This window comes from Astatotilapia calliptera, chromosome 3 (genome assembly GCF_964374335.1).
Source record: "Astatotilapia calliptera chromosome 3, fAstCal68.1, whole genome shotgun sequence".
Lineage (NCBI taxonomy): Eukaryota > Metazoa > Chordata > Actinopteri > Cichliformes > Cichlidae > Astatotilapia > Astatotilapia calliptera.
This window is the reverse complement of record NC_137424.1, coordinates 1,288,001-1,302,671: the sequence shown is the minus strand read 5'-3', so window position 1 is coordinate 1,302,671 and position 14,671 is coordinate 1,288,001. Positions and strand designations below refer to the sequence as shown.

The 14,671-nt window shown below is 41.2% G+C and overlaps 1 protein-coding gene across 4 annotated transcripts; it reads left to right on the top strand.

Annotated features, from left to right (window-relative positions):
• The first annotated feature begins 359 nt into the window (after positions 1-359).
• Positions 360-4,643, top strand: LOC113016765 (high choriolytic enzyme 1-like). 4 transcript variants are annotated; one of them, XM_080296339.1, is made up of 10 exons: positions 401-474; positions 691-790; positions 1,027-1,054; positions 1,147-1,197; positions 1,506-1,637; positions 2,185-2,302; positions 2,973-3,151; positions 3,468-3,549; positions 3,765-3,889; positions 3,982-4,643. In XM_080296339.1, coding segments are annotated over exons 2-10 (771 nt in total). In that variant the 5' UTR covers positions 401-474; positions 691-736; the 3' UTR covers positions 3,984-4,643. The 4 variants fall into 4 exon arrangements, with proteins under 4 accessions (XP_080152460.1, XP_080152465.1, XP_080152469.1 ...); XM_080296343.1 differs by having other exon boundaries at positions 450-474; positions 701-790; XM_080296334.1 differs by lacking the exon at positions 3,982-4,643 and having other exon boundaries at positions 360-474; positions 3,765-3,897.
• Positions 4,644-14,671: the final 10,028 nt, after the last annotated feature.

Genomic DNA, 14,671 nt, shown 5'->3' with positions numbered 1-14,671 from the left:
ATTTCCTTAATGTGATGCTTGACTGAATTTCAGAAGGAAGAACTTTATTTTGTAAGCTAGCAATGAAATGTTTTACAAACTGAGGCAAAGGTGCAAATTGAGTACATATGAGGAAAATGTTGTTGTTATTGACTATTTTGCCCAAAGGTAATTATGTTGTTAAAAGAATTTCATTCCAGTCTGATTGAAATTTAATTTCCATCAGCATTTCTTTGGGCTTTGCAACTTTTAATTGCAATTATTTAATGCTCTGAATGTTTACGTCAGCCTCAAAAAATGTTTGCAATGTCCTTGATTGAAGTTTCCTTCCTGGAAATTTGTTGCTGCTTTAGTGTTTTGGCATCAGCAAAAAGAAACTAATGGATTGATAACTAAAAAGACAGCCCTGAAACCTCAGCCACACCCTGTGTGAGCTATCTATAAAGATGGAGCAGCCGAACACCTGCTGCATCCAGCAAACACCTGGTACAACAGGTAAGCCTCCTCATATCATCTCCCTGCATGCTGAATCCTCTACGTAGGGAAATCCCAGATATCTGATTCTCTTCATGTGGATGTTGTCTGCTCAGCATTTTCATTGGGAGAAAAGTTAACATCCAGATGAACAGAATCAGCTGTTGGGTTGCCCGTATCCCACTTATATGCCTTTCTATTCCAGCAGTTACATTCATTGAAGTTCTTTTTAAACAGTGCTGTTCAGATTGTGACTGTAGGTTAACTGCAGAGGACCAACATCATGACTCCAGCCTTTTTCTTCTCCGTCTGCCTGTCAATGACAGCCGTTTGTCTGGTAAGCTTGACTCTTCCAGCAAAGGCATTAAATGTTGTTCAACACTGCCGGCTGTTCTGTGAAAGTAATTCTAACCGTGTCTGCTTAACAGACATGGCTGCTTGTTATGAGCGTTTAAGCGTGACGCAGTTGAAGTTTTTTCACATAATAGTTTTTGTTTGCCAACAATAACATTTGTCAGTGTGATTTCAAATGTGATTAAGAGTAAGTTGAAAATGTCTTGTTTTTTATTGCAGAGGGCTGCTGTCATTAGAAATATAACTGGTGCGTTCAGTGATGAAATACTTCCAACATATTGAGGTGTTTTTAATATAAGAGCTTAAAGTTAATCTGCTGGTTGCCTCTTGTATCCACAGATGAGTCTCTGGGTGCCCCAGCGATCATTGAAAAAGTCAATGCTAACTCAAGTAAGTGAAGATTTACAAAATAAAACTCTTTTTTGTTAACATATAAATTCTGGATGAAAATGAAAGATCCCTGAGAACTGACATGTTAAGATACAGTAAACTCCCAACAGACACAATGATCAATCAGCCTTTTGGTCATTTACTGGCTTGTCTTAGTCAGCTGTTTTATTTGTGTTATTATCAAACATTGTAATTGTGCGATCAATAAAGTAAATGCTGTAAGCATTTACCTCTTTGTTTTGACATAACTGAGCAAATGGCAGCCTAAGTATCGAGCATTTAACCACGCTCTGTTTGTTGTTCTGCAGCAAAAGTGTTGGTTCATGGTGACATTGTGCCCACTGCTACCAGGAATGCTGTTCCATGCACAGCCACTGGCTGCAAGTGGCCTAAAACGGGACCCTTTGTCTATGTACCTGTCTCCATTGGCACTGAATACAGTAAGCAGTACAAACTTTAACCATTAAACACAGACTTTATGAAAAGGAGAGATGGATAAAAATAGTTAAATAAAACCCATTATTATATAAATATATATATATTATATATTTCAAGTGGTTTCCAAAAATACTGCTTTGTTAACTATGCTGTTTTATTGTGGGATTAACTAAAAAGCATTTAAACTGAAAAGTCATATTTGTATAAGTATGCTGAATTGATATCATACACAGATGCACACAATTTTCAAATTATGTTTTCATTTAATGTCACTTTCTCAATTTTTCTATTTCAAGACAGACAGACAGACAGACAGACAGACAGACAGATAGATAGACAGACAGACAGACAGACAGACAGACAGACAGACAGATAGATAGACATCTAGATAGATTTTGGCGGCCCTGTCATTCCGATGGGAACTCAGAGATCCTCGAAGCAGCACAGATTGTAAATACTGTTTATGCTGCCAAGTTGAAATGGCTGAAACATATTGAAGATCCTGAATACTGAAGAAGCTCCTCATCAGACTCATATTTGAATCTGCAGGCAGCCAAGAGCGCAACGTCATCATCAATGCCCTAGTCACCTTCCACGCTTCCACCTGCATCCGGTTTGTCTGGCGTACAAGCGACAGAGATTTCCTTCACTTCTTCTCTGGACAAGGGTGAGAATGCACTTGCTGTACTTAGACTGTACTTGTATTTATATGGCAGGACAGGACTGATACACCCACACCCTCTAAACCCTTCAAAAATGCAATTCTGAAAATGATTGCATTACAAATATTCTGTATGTGTCATCAAAACAGGTTCTTGAAGGACCATTCTGCATTGACCTTGTACTGTAAAATGTCCAGTTTTATTTTTGTTTGCTACTAGATGAAATGTATACTGTTGCATAGGAGTGTAAAGAGCATTTTATTCATCTGCTCTTAATTATTTCACATACTATTTGGTCCACTAGTTCCAAAACTAGAGACTGGCACCTTGTAAGGCGAGAAGATGAATCTGGTGGGTTATTAGATGATTAAGGGACGACAGATGTTTAAAAAGCTTCTGAGATTGATTGACCGCTATCTGTTTATTTACTTTAGTTGATAATGGATATGTGTGTTTTTTATTTTAAAATATTATTTAAGATATTAAAGTACAAAAGCTAAAGTGTGGTTCGAGCAGTGTCTATAGAGCCACAGTGTCAAAGTCGGTCACATGATTACTGTCATTGCTTTTCTTGGTACTTTAGCCTTAGCATGACTAGCTGAAGGAGGAGGATGCACAGTGCTAGGCTATAGAACAGTCCATCTATTTTTTAAGCGATGTCATTGTGTCTATCAGGTGTTATTCATACCTGGGCCGTCAGAATGGAGGACAGCTAGTCTCCCTACAGAGAAATGGTTGCTTGTTTCAGTCGACGGTGCAACATGAGGTTCTTCATGCTCTGGGCTTCCACCACGAGCAGGTCCGCTCTGACAGAGATCTGCATGTGAGGATCCTTACCGAGAACATCATCACAGGTCAGCTGAACTACCCAAAACGTTGGTTACAGTTAACTTAGTACACAATGGGACATCCTCCTGTTTCACAGCAGTGTACATATTACAAGTAATCTGTGCTTTTCCAAACTCAGCACATAAAACACTGCAGTTCAAGCGAGCACTGCATAGAAGATTTTGTTTGTATTTCTTTAGTCCCAAGACTATCAAACAAATGACCACAGGAGAGATTAGCTAGCATTTCGATCTATACATCGTCAAAGAGCTGAGACTGAAGACGGATTTTGAAGTGGAAGCATATAAAAACATGTAATATTTTCTGGAAATCTCTGTTTAGGACAAGAGCACAACTTTGTGAAAGTGCAGACCAACAATTTGGGGACTCCCTATGACTTCAACTCTGTCATGCACTATGGCAGGTGAGTTGCTGTGTGAGATGGACTTTGTAAGGTTTTATATTTCCTTACATGTTTTGCATTTTCTGCAAGAAAATGTAATCCAGACTAACAAAAACATGCACACACTCAGTGGGGAATGGATTTTTAATGTTAAATACTTTATGGGCCCATTTTCTCCTCTGTTTTCCTAATATAACCGCGTATGTGTGTTTGTGTGCTGTTGTTTGTTCTTTTAGACTCGCCTTCTCCAAGAATGGGCAGCCAACCATTGTTGCCAGGTCCAATCCTAATCTTAATTTTGGAAATGCTTTCCAAATGAGTCCCAATGACATCGCCCGTGTAAACAGGCTTTATGGATGCTGTGAGTAATTAAGACACACCCACAAAAAAGAAATTTGCTATCTTTTTGTTCGAAGCAAGTACTGATCGGAGTTGATTTTTTTTCCTAACCAGAAATTCAGCAAGAACCTTCAACTTTGCATCCAGACTCTTCAGATGCCCAAACACCAGCATTACACCAAGGGACTGGATCCACTATACTTAAAAATGATAAAAGAAACATAAAATGTGCTGCAAATATCACATTTAGAGAGTTGAAATTCTGGGTCTTTGTTTTACGAGCTAAACGGCAGGCTTATATACCAGAGGGTGATGGTGTTAACTCGCTTTCTGTTGAGGTTTTCTCCCCTTTTGTTAGACTATAAACTATCATTAATGGATTTCTCAATCTGTGCATTTGATAATTAACTTTGTAACTGTAAATGATGCAGACATAGAACCAAACCTTGCGACTGCGACATGTCTCAAAACTTTTTGTTTGGCAAAACAGCAAAGTGAAAAAATATGTGAACAAAACAAAAAGTCAAGTCTTTCATGGAATGATCATGACTGTTGTCTTATACATGACCAACATGTATCAACAAGATATAGTGTGTAGATATAGTCCAGTGTCACAAGTGTAAGAAGAAGAATCTTTCTTCTGATATTTTAAAAATAGATTTTTCTGACAATGTCTTCTAATTTTTCTTGCTTTTGTTTTTCGAGGGGTTTTATCTTTGGTTTGTTGTCTCTTTCTGTAAGAAGTGCTATCAAATAAAATTCCATATTTCAAGCAACAGGGGGCAGTATTGTTTCATTATTATATTTTAAGTTATTTTAGAAATATGTGTTTTGCTTAAAGTTGGACAGAATGTTACAGGTGCCTTTTTTAATGTGCAACAAATGTAACAAATGCACAAATACTACTACATAAATACATGTTCTGCATTTAAAATCCTACCAAACATCAGAAAACTGAAACCAGAGAGTGGATCATGTCTCTCAAGATTAGAGTGCTACTTCTTCTTGTGTAGGGTGGAGTCAGTTCAGTGCAAGTGTTTAGATTGAGAAGATTAAAACCCCCACAGACTTGAATATTCCCACCACCATCATGATGCATCACATAGTAATCTGATCAGCCATTTAGTTTCTGCTGATGTGTTTCTTCATAACTGTTGTTAAAAACTGTTATGAAACCTCAGTCATGCACACGCCTGAACAATGATCCGGCATTTGTTGCTGTAATTGTTTGTACTATCATGCTGCCTGTCTGACTAAATAACTATAGACGGAGCAAGCTGTCAAGCATGTTCAAAGGTGATGTTTAAGGAGCTGCTGGCTGCCAGCTTAGCTTTTCTCCCTGTTTGCTGGTCTGATGATAAGTGAGGTAGGGTTGGGCCATATCATACTGTTCACGGTAATACCGGTATAATGTTGGGCAACGATAAGAAAATGAAATATCGTGATAGAATATGGGTCGGAGCATTTCGACTATCGTAGGCGGAGCCTCGCGGAGTGATACGTACTGTGCTTCAACATAATGTTACCGTATTGTATGTGTATGACCTCTTTTTAAGTTTAGTGGATATTATACATGGTTATGCTGAGGATATGTCGGCCAGTTTCCACTGGAAATGCCTTTTGGTTAAACTGTCAGCAAGGAATTTGCACTGTTACGTTTATATATAACTTTAAGCACATAAAAAAGCTGCTTGTTTAAGTGAAAATACATTGATGGGGTTTTTTGCACTAATAAAGTTGTGGAGTTGTAAAGTATTTTGTCTAGTGTCAATTATATCGTCGGTTATATCGTTATTGCAACTTTTCAAATGTATATCGTGCTAAATATTTTTGGCCCTGCTCTAGTGAGAGGCATGGTTTCATCTGGCCTGATGGTTTGACCATAACAAAGGTTTAGACATTGAGGACACTTGGGGAACAAAAAGAATGAGCAGTGATAAATCCCGGAACAACGTTCAGCCGCAGTCTAAAAACATATTGCCAGAGCTTTGGTTCTCCAAGTTGCTTTGTGACCTACCTTCACTATGGTTCCTTCATTACATGCCATGTGTGACTCATGTCATATCCATTGTTAGAGATGCCAATCTGTTTTGTGTTGGGGTGTTATATCTGCTCTCAGTTCTAGTGCTCTCTGCTAGTGTGACAGAGGCTTCCCTCTATGAGAGCGAGGACACAAAGAGCTGGTTGCTTTCCTAAACACCTTAGTCCTGTCTGGATACATGCGTAATGCTCCAACAGGACAAAGTGAATTAAGCCAACACTGGCTCTTATCAGCAAATGGCTGTGGATCAAAAGCTGACACTTCCATGCTTCCAATGCAGCTCACTCAGTTTTGAGTGACAGAGTCTTTAAGTCAATACACTAAGGTCTCAAAAGGCACCTCTGAGAGCCCCTTATAACCTGTGGGAAAATCCCAGGAGGAATCAGCAGGCTAAGAGAAGGCCTCAGTGTGCGAGTCCCTTTCATTAACCTACTAATAAGAGAATGCTGGCAAGTTGGTGGGATGGCAGTCATGTCTTGTTTGATGGTAAATGGTAAATGGACTGGTTCTTATATAGTGTTTTTCTACTCTTCTGAGAACTCAAGCGCTTTATACAACAAAAAAACAAACTAAAAACCAGCAAAACAATGACTTACATATAAAAAATCACAAAGAAAGAACAATACAGTTTCCACATCTGAACCAAAGAGTAAAACAGTGAAATGTGGATTATTATTTTTTTTGTGTGTCCCGTTTGGATCTTTAGCCATCAGAATTGTTGTCTTAAGGCCAAGAAAGATGCCAAGCGGATTTATTTTACCAAGTGGATCATCATGGCCTTGCCATATTGGTCCATTTCATTGACCTTTATTATAATTATGAATTTATTTTATTTTCAGTTGCTACAAACGGGACAGACATGACTGGGGGATAGGACAGGGAGAAAGAATGAAATGTGGATTATTAAATATTAGGTCTCTCTCCTCCAAGTCTCTGTTAGCTCATGACTTAATGATTGATCAACAAATTAATTTACTCTGCCTTATAGAAAAAAAGGCCCTCAGATCAGAAGTACCTGACTCCGTGGTATAATTCTCAAACACATACCCTAAAGCAGATGACTCGTAAGCTGGAGAGGAAATGGCGTGTCACAAATTTAGAGGATCATCATTTAGCCTGGAGAAATAGTTTGCTGCTTTATAAGAAAGCCCTCCACAAAGCCAGAACATCTTACTATTCATCACTGATTGAAGAAAATAAGAACAACCCCAGGTTTCTCTTCAGCTCTGTAGCCAGGCTGACAAACAGTCAGAGCTCTGTTGAGCCAACCATCCCTTTAACGTTAACTAGTAATGACTTCATGAGCTTCTTCACAAATAAAATTTTTATCATTAGAGAAAAAATTACAAATAATCATCCCACAGATGTAATATTATCTACAGCTACTCTTAGTACCATTGATGTTAAGTTAGACTCTTTTTCTCCAATTGATCTTTCTGAGTTAACTTCAATAATTACTTCCTCCAAACCATCAACGTGTCTTTTAGACCCCATTCCTACAAAACTGCTCAAAGAAGTCCTGCCATTAATTAATTCTTCGATCTTAAATATGATCAACCTATCTCTAATGATCGGCTATGTACCACAGGCCTTCAAGCTGGCTGTAGTTAAACCTTTACTCAAAAAGCATCTCTAGACCCAGCAGTCTTAGCTAATTATAGGCCAATCTCCAACCTTCCTTTCATATCAAACATCCTTGAAAGAGTAGTTGTCAAACAGCTCTTAAAATTATCTTATTATGTATGCGTATCATCAAGCAGCTTCTGAAGAAGGCTACAGACAGTCAATCAGATCCTTATTTAGCTCTGCTGAGCTACAGGACTGCTCCTCTTGACTGTGTTTTATCCCCTGAAGAACTGCCGATGAGTCGTAAGCTACACACAACTTTGCCCTGCTATGCAGAAAGTGAAGTAAAACTAGTGAACTGGATTTGTTTTTATCTTATATTCTGATGGTGTTTAAAAAAACTGAAAAATTATTAATGAAAAAAATTATTATGTGTATATGTTAGTTTATAAGACCTATGTTGTATATAATTCAGAGAAAAGGGGATGTGTTGATATGTAGATGTTAATGTAATGATAAGGTTTACCAGCAGGGGGCAGTGTATTTAAGCATGTTCATGAATGCCTCCAGGGGAGCACATAAAAGAAGACTGGTCTGTGGTGTGACAAAATAATGCGAAAAGCACAAGTGGATGCTGTGTTATTTTTAACAAGCGCTACGAAGACAACACAGTGTCCTGAGATAATGGTTTGATGGGACCGCTCCATGGTGCAGATCGGTGAGTGGGAATTTCCTCCCCAGCTTTTAAAGTGAGCCCAGTCTGTGGTTATGGAGTCACGCATTTACACACTTGGTTCCAGGTCATGTTTTAGAGCATGTGCTGACCAGCTGCCAGAGATGTTCATCATCTTCAACCTCTACCTGAAGTAGTTGGTGGTCCCCACATCCTTCATTATCTCGTCCCCAAGAACCCAGGAGTGTGACTAAAGTCTCAGGGTTCTGGCTGAGCAGGAGAGGGACAATGAGAACCAATTTATGCATCCCACTGTTGCCAGGAAGGAGGAAGGAGGATCATATGAGGACAAACAGCAGAGCCAAAGGAAAGAGATCATCTCTCACTCATGGCTCTACTCCACTTTAACACCACCAGGGGGTGCTGTAAGCAGCCTGTTCTACAGGGGCTTGGTCTACAGGGGAAAGTAGCTGTGGCCAAAGCCCTGGCTCCACACATCAGGATCCAAAACCAAGACTGAACAGTGTGCCACCATCACCTGTAGAATGTCACAGCCTGGTGTCAACACAGGTAATGGAGACATTTCATTGGCCACACCCACATCAACAGGCGCAATAACAGGACTAATGGTTGGGAAAAGACAAGTGGTGGTGACAGTGGACTCATCTCTGTGCTTGTCCTGCTAGACCTCAGTGCAGTAGAAAAGAAAGTGGTGGATCTATGTTTCTGAGTGTGGGGCTGTTGGGTCTGTGTTTCCACAAGCCCCGCTAGTTTAGAGACTTATTCATCATGAAGAAAACAAGACAGTCAGCGATCGATCGATTTACTTGCGCAAGGGACGCCTCGTCGATATCTTAGGAACGCACTTCGAATCCTACCACAAAATGACCCCAAATCCAGCCTCTGCTCGCTGCCTTTTATTGGGAAAAACAGTTCACACAATACACATCACAGCTCAAGCACCTCCCACCGTAAAACCCCCAAATGGTTCTAAGACAAGGCACTATATGTGTGTGTGTAAACATCTGTATGCATGTGCAAGAACGTGTGTGTGTGTGTTCCTATGTTAGAGCTGGAAAGCTGCTGAACACGTTTCCATGTTAGTTCCTGCAGCAGCCACTGAAACAGCATTTCTACAGTCCAGCACTGATTCAGCTCATAACAAGGTTCAGGTTGGTTCCTGCTGTGGACTCTAATAAAAAATGACTATCTATTACAAACCAGACAATTTTTCTTGGATTGACGTTTTGTAAATGTCCACAGCAGTAGGTGGAGGAAGAGGTGGGGCCCTCAGGCAGCAGACTCTCTTTGTAGAACCAAGAAACAAATCAGAAGGAACTCGGGTTAAAGATAGCGAGGAGGATTCAAATGCAATGATATCCTGCTCAGCTACAGCTGAGAAGTTTCCTTATGAGGAATTAGGAGAGCCGCTGGGGTCACTTGCCCCTCCCTTCCTTCCCTCCCCATCTCCAGCTGCCTCCCTCTTCCCGCTCCACCACAACCACCCACACATGCAGGGCCTTGGAGTAGGGGTATGTCACCAGGGTGCAGAGGAGGCTACCCCCCCCTCTGTCCCCTTCTGGCTGCCTCTGCCTCAATTTTATCCCACAACTTAGACATTCACATTACTCACACTCTCATTACACATACATATAGGATCTTGGGGGTGGGAACGATACACGGAGTCCAAATTACCATCAGGGTAACCTTAGAACACACATGCATCAACATTACAATGAGCGGGTGGAGGGAGGTTTGGAGTCTTCTCTCACCCCCGTTCTCTGCGACCTGCTGGAGCAGGGGGGCTAGGAGGAGGAGTTGGCCGTCCGACTGCGGTCTGGAGTGTGGAGCCTTCCTGCTGCTGCGGAGTCGGGGCGGTCTGCCTCCCCCCACCGCAGGGAAAAGGGAAACACCACGTGGGTCTGGGTGCAATTCCCCCCTCCAGGGGCAAGGGTACCTAGACCCGGTTTGTAGAGTACGCTTGGGGAGTGTGATCGTGTGTACAGCGTCTCTTTATGTCTGTCTCCACGTTGGTTGAGTGTGGAGTGAGTGCATATGAGAGCATGAGGGTGGGAATGGATGTTTGTGTCTGTGTGTGCCTGTATGTCTGTGTCTATATGTCAGGTTGGGTGTCAGGCGCCACCTCTCTGGGGACATCTCAGGCCCTCCAAGGTTTGGAGGCCTATCTCCCCCTACCACCACTTCCCCTGCCAGTGGCGGACCCCCTCAGACATCGGTGCGTTGGTGGTTCTTTGTGTCCGGGGATGGGCGTCCAGGTACACACCGGCTCACTCCTTGGCGGCCGCTTATCGGGGCCTGGAGCCTGGGGCTCGCTCGGGCCACTTCGGAGGTGGGGTGCCCCCGGCCTCTCGGCCTGGGGCTCGGTCACTCAGGCGCAGCTGGCTGCCGGCGGAGCTCACGGGCGCGTCACTGCAACTCCCCCTGGCTTCTGCTCCGCGGCTGCTGAGTGAGCCCTCATCTGGGACTCTCCTCAGCTCTTTCTGGGACAGTGGCGCAGCTGCCCCTCTGTTGGTCTTCCTTGGTCTCTTGTGTTCTGGGGGCCTCTGGATGTCTGGAGTTTTGATCTCCTCCACACCTGCTTCATGCCCTGGAGGACGGGGCTGTGGCCCCCCCACACCCTCTAGCAGATTATTACATGAAGGAACCTTTTAAAAAAACAAAAAACAAGCGCGTCCATGCTCACAGGTGTACACACGGGTGATCACACCCACAAACTACACCCTTTTTGGCTCCTACCTCAGAGCACACTGTGTTCTGTTGATCTTATGTGCTGCACAATAATGTTTAACATTTAGTATTTACTGTCATATTCCCATATATCATTGTGATGTTGTTTATTCTATTACTCTTGTTCTATTCTGCTTGCTTTCTTTTTTCTTTCTCAGCAGGTGATCCAAGTGATTGATATATGCATTTTTTTTCTCTGCCCGTTCTGTTGGTTTTTGTTTTTTGCCCTTCTCCCCCGTCCCTCTTCTCAGCTGTTTCTCTTTCCCTCTTTCTTTCTCCCCTTCTTTCCCCCAGTCAAGTCTGTCCCGTATTCAGTAAGTGAAAATAAAATAAACAATAAAAGGTGAATCAAATGGACCATTACGGCAAGGCTGGGATGGTCAGTTTGGTAAAGTAAATCCGTTGGGCATCTTTCTTTGCCTTTAGACAACAATTCTGATGCAAAAGAGCCAAACGGGACAGGCCAAAAAAAAAAAGAAAAAAAAAAGAAACAAAAAAAAAAGGAGAGCCGCTGACCTTGGCTATTAGCTCCTTTTCTCAAACCTCAGCTGTTGCATTCTCCACAACTGTTACTCCACCACGTCCACGTTGGTCAACGATGCATGAAGGGACTCATGCTGTTTAGAGAGGGAGAGTGTAATCTCTGGTTATTTTACTGCTATGGTGTTTTATTTTAAATGTTACTTTTTGTAGAGCAGTGAGTTTCCCCATGTACCGTGAATGCACTGTAGTGCTGCTCATGGTTTCACTGCATCTGTCTGCATGGAGCAGGGTGAGTTTCTCTGTATATAGAGCCTGTGTTTCTTTAGCTCCATGAAACGAGGCACTGATTTTGTTTTGTAGATGCACAAAGCTGTTGTCAAAGTTTCTGTCCAGTAACGTGTTGAACCACAGAGTTTATTCTGTGAAGAAGATCCTGGTGAATCTCGTTTATTTGCAAATTGAATTGTGGTTCACAGTCCGGTGTCTGACTTCTAAAACCAGTCAGGATACGACGTTTTGTTGGAAATGTGATTGTAGAAGCTGCTAATGATTTCTTAGCTGTGTTAGCCTGTGAATGGATGCTAGCGTATCCACATGTGCTCCCTGGGCTAACTTGTGTTGTTAGTTTCAGCTAACACACCATGTGAGACACTTTCCATGGTTCCTTTGCACTCAAATGTATTTTGTTATGGCCAATAAGAACTGCACAGATGTAAGATATGTGGAGACAAAGACCACAGCAAAATTAGACTTTTATTGCATTTTGTACAGATGTGATACAGGAACCATCAGTTGATTGAAATATGTGCTTAATTACAAGTGAAGTCACCGGTTTCCTTGGAGGCTTTAGATACAACGATTCACCTCTAAAAGGATTCAGTTTTTCTAACACCGAGATCTCAGGATGTTGCTACTTTATTTGATCTATTTATTTATTTATAGCACTTAACAAAACTGATGCATCAGAGGGGAGTGTACTCAGCTGAGACGGACACAGGGTTCATACGGGTGCTTGAAATCCGTGAAAATCCTTGAATGTTGTCTTTTCAAGGTTTGAAAAGTGCTTGAATTTCAGATGTGGTGCTTAAAAGTGTAACTGTATTTCATTCACCACAAATAACTATCTGGTTGAATACTTTTCTTGTCAGATATAAAAATAAAATGAGTCGCAAAATGTAAAAGCAAAATTTCCCCGCCTGGCTGCCTTGCGTCTGTTTCACCGTGTGACCCCGCCCCTCCCTCTTTTGTGTGTCAGTTCTACTAGTGAACGCCACAGTTGCTGCCTTAAAGCCACCAAAGGCAGACTGCAGTGTAAACGCTGACACAGCTGCTGTCAGACCTGCAGGTTTATCCCTGTGCTGCTCTCCTCTGTGTCACAGTGACACAAACTATTTTTTGGAGTTGCATAAATCATTCGTGTGCCTTCTTCTTTGATGCAGAACAGCTGATTGTTCTGTACATAGTTTGAAATGGTTATATGAAAAATGTCTGAGCCTCGGCTGCATTTTTAGCTCAACAGTACCAAATAACTTTGTTGTTTGCAAAACTTGTGCATATTTTTTAAAAATGCACAATTTCTATTTGCATTTCAAGTTATGAAAATGATTTGTTAAACATGCTTCTGGTTTTTACAGTCAAAAATATCACTTTCTACTCATGTTTTAAGCACAATATTTACATATTTACAGTTTGTCAAAATGAGTAAATAACAGATTGGCAAGATAAACAGTTTTTAAAGGTGAAATCTAGAGAACAAATCAAAAGTAGTCAGAAACGGCCAGTTACAGCCTGGACCCCAGAGGGCTAGAGGCTAAAAGCAAAGTTGTCACCAAGTACTGTTTATATTTGTGTGTACAGCTGCAGCTTTTTTGAGTATTAACTTGGTGCCTTTGGGTGAAATAACGGTAATGTGACCGATCCATATGGTCACAAAGAATAGCCTCTTGTTTCTGTGCTACCAAAGTTTCATTCAAACTGTTTATCATCAGCACCGACACATCAAACTACTTAAAGATTATAAATGTCTTCAGGCTCACACTGAGGCCTGTGGGGCACAATCAGCCACTGCGACAGTACACACATTTATGTGTGTTTGTATATGAATATTTCATACTTACAGGCTGCCTGTTTATTTAAGGGAGATGAACAAAAAAGCTTGAAAAAGGACCTTGAAAGTGCTTAAAAAGTACTTGAATTTCACCCTGAAAAAGGTGTATGAACCCTGTGGACAGCGTGCCTGACACGTATCACTCACACGTTTTATTTTAGTAGGAAAAGTCAGACTTTGAGCTGTGACATTCAATCGTTGCTTTTTCTCGGTGAGAATAGTATTTTACATGATTATAATAGAAAACTAAAATCTTTGTAGATGTTGACAAACATTAAAAACTGAACAGCTGTAAGCAAACAAACACCAGCTAACACGTAGATACTAAACCTTTTTATCTCACTGCAGTGAAAATGAACTGCAACATTAATTTGATGACATTAAACTCAATTGATTTTTTCATTTTCTATACTTTAGGTGAGCAACACACGAGTTATTGTGACATTAAAATACAAACGAGTCATTTGGGGATTTTGTTTCCACCTCTCATGATCTTATCTTAGGTTTGACTGGTCTTTATAAACAGCTCCACTCTGCCTGATCTGAACTGTAAGAGTTGATAAAATCATTTTGTATGTTCCTATTTAATGTCAGCATGAACACAAGTTTATGTGTCTGCATGTTTATTCCTGGAGGTGAGCCTGTATATGACAGCACTGTTTAATATTATATCTGCTTTAATACAGATGCTTAAAAAGGTTAAAGTCCTGACTTTGAGTCTCCACTGTGAGAAGCTCAGCAGCTCTGAGAACTCTCTAAAGTCTTCTTCATCCTGATCACCATCTTCACTCTGTTGGAGCGTCCATGAGTGTCACTGAGTGTTCTCAGTAAAGTTTGTTTGAAGGAAAAACACCATCAGTCTGTTAAGTCGTGTGGAAATGTGGAGAGTCTGTGAGCTGCATTCACAAACAGGTTGGATCACTCTGAATGACAACGATTAGAGGAGGTTCTTCCATCAGTACCAAGCTCTGCTGATTTTCATTAATAAAACTTAAACCTGCTCAGTGAAAAACAGAGTGAAATCAGACAAGACTGAGTCCACTTTTAACTTTGTTTCGTCAGATTTAACAGGAACTCATCTGAAGATCAGCCTCCTCCCTGTAAGGGCAAAATTCCTATCAAGTCTCCACCTGTCCTGCTTCAGGTGAAGCCCCGCCTCCTTCCAGGAATCACCTGTGTGTCTGTG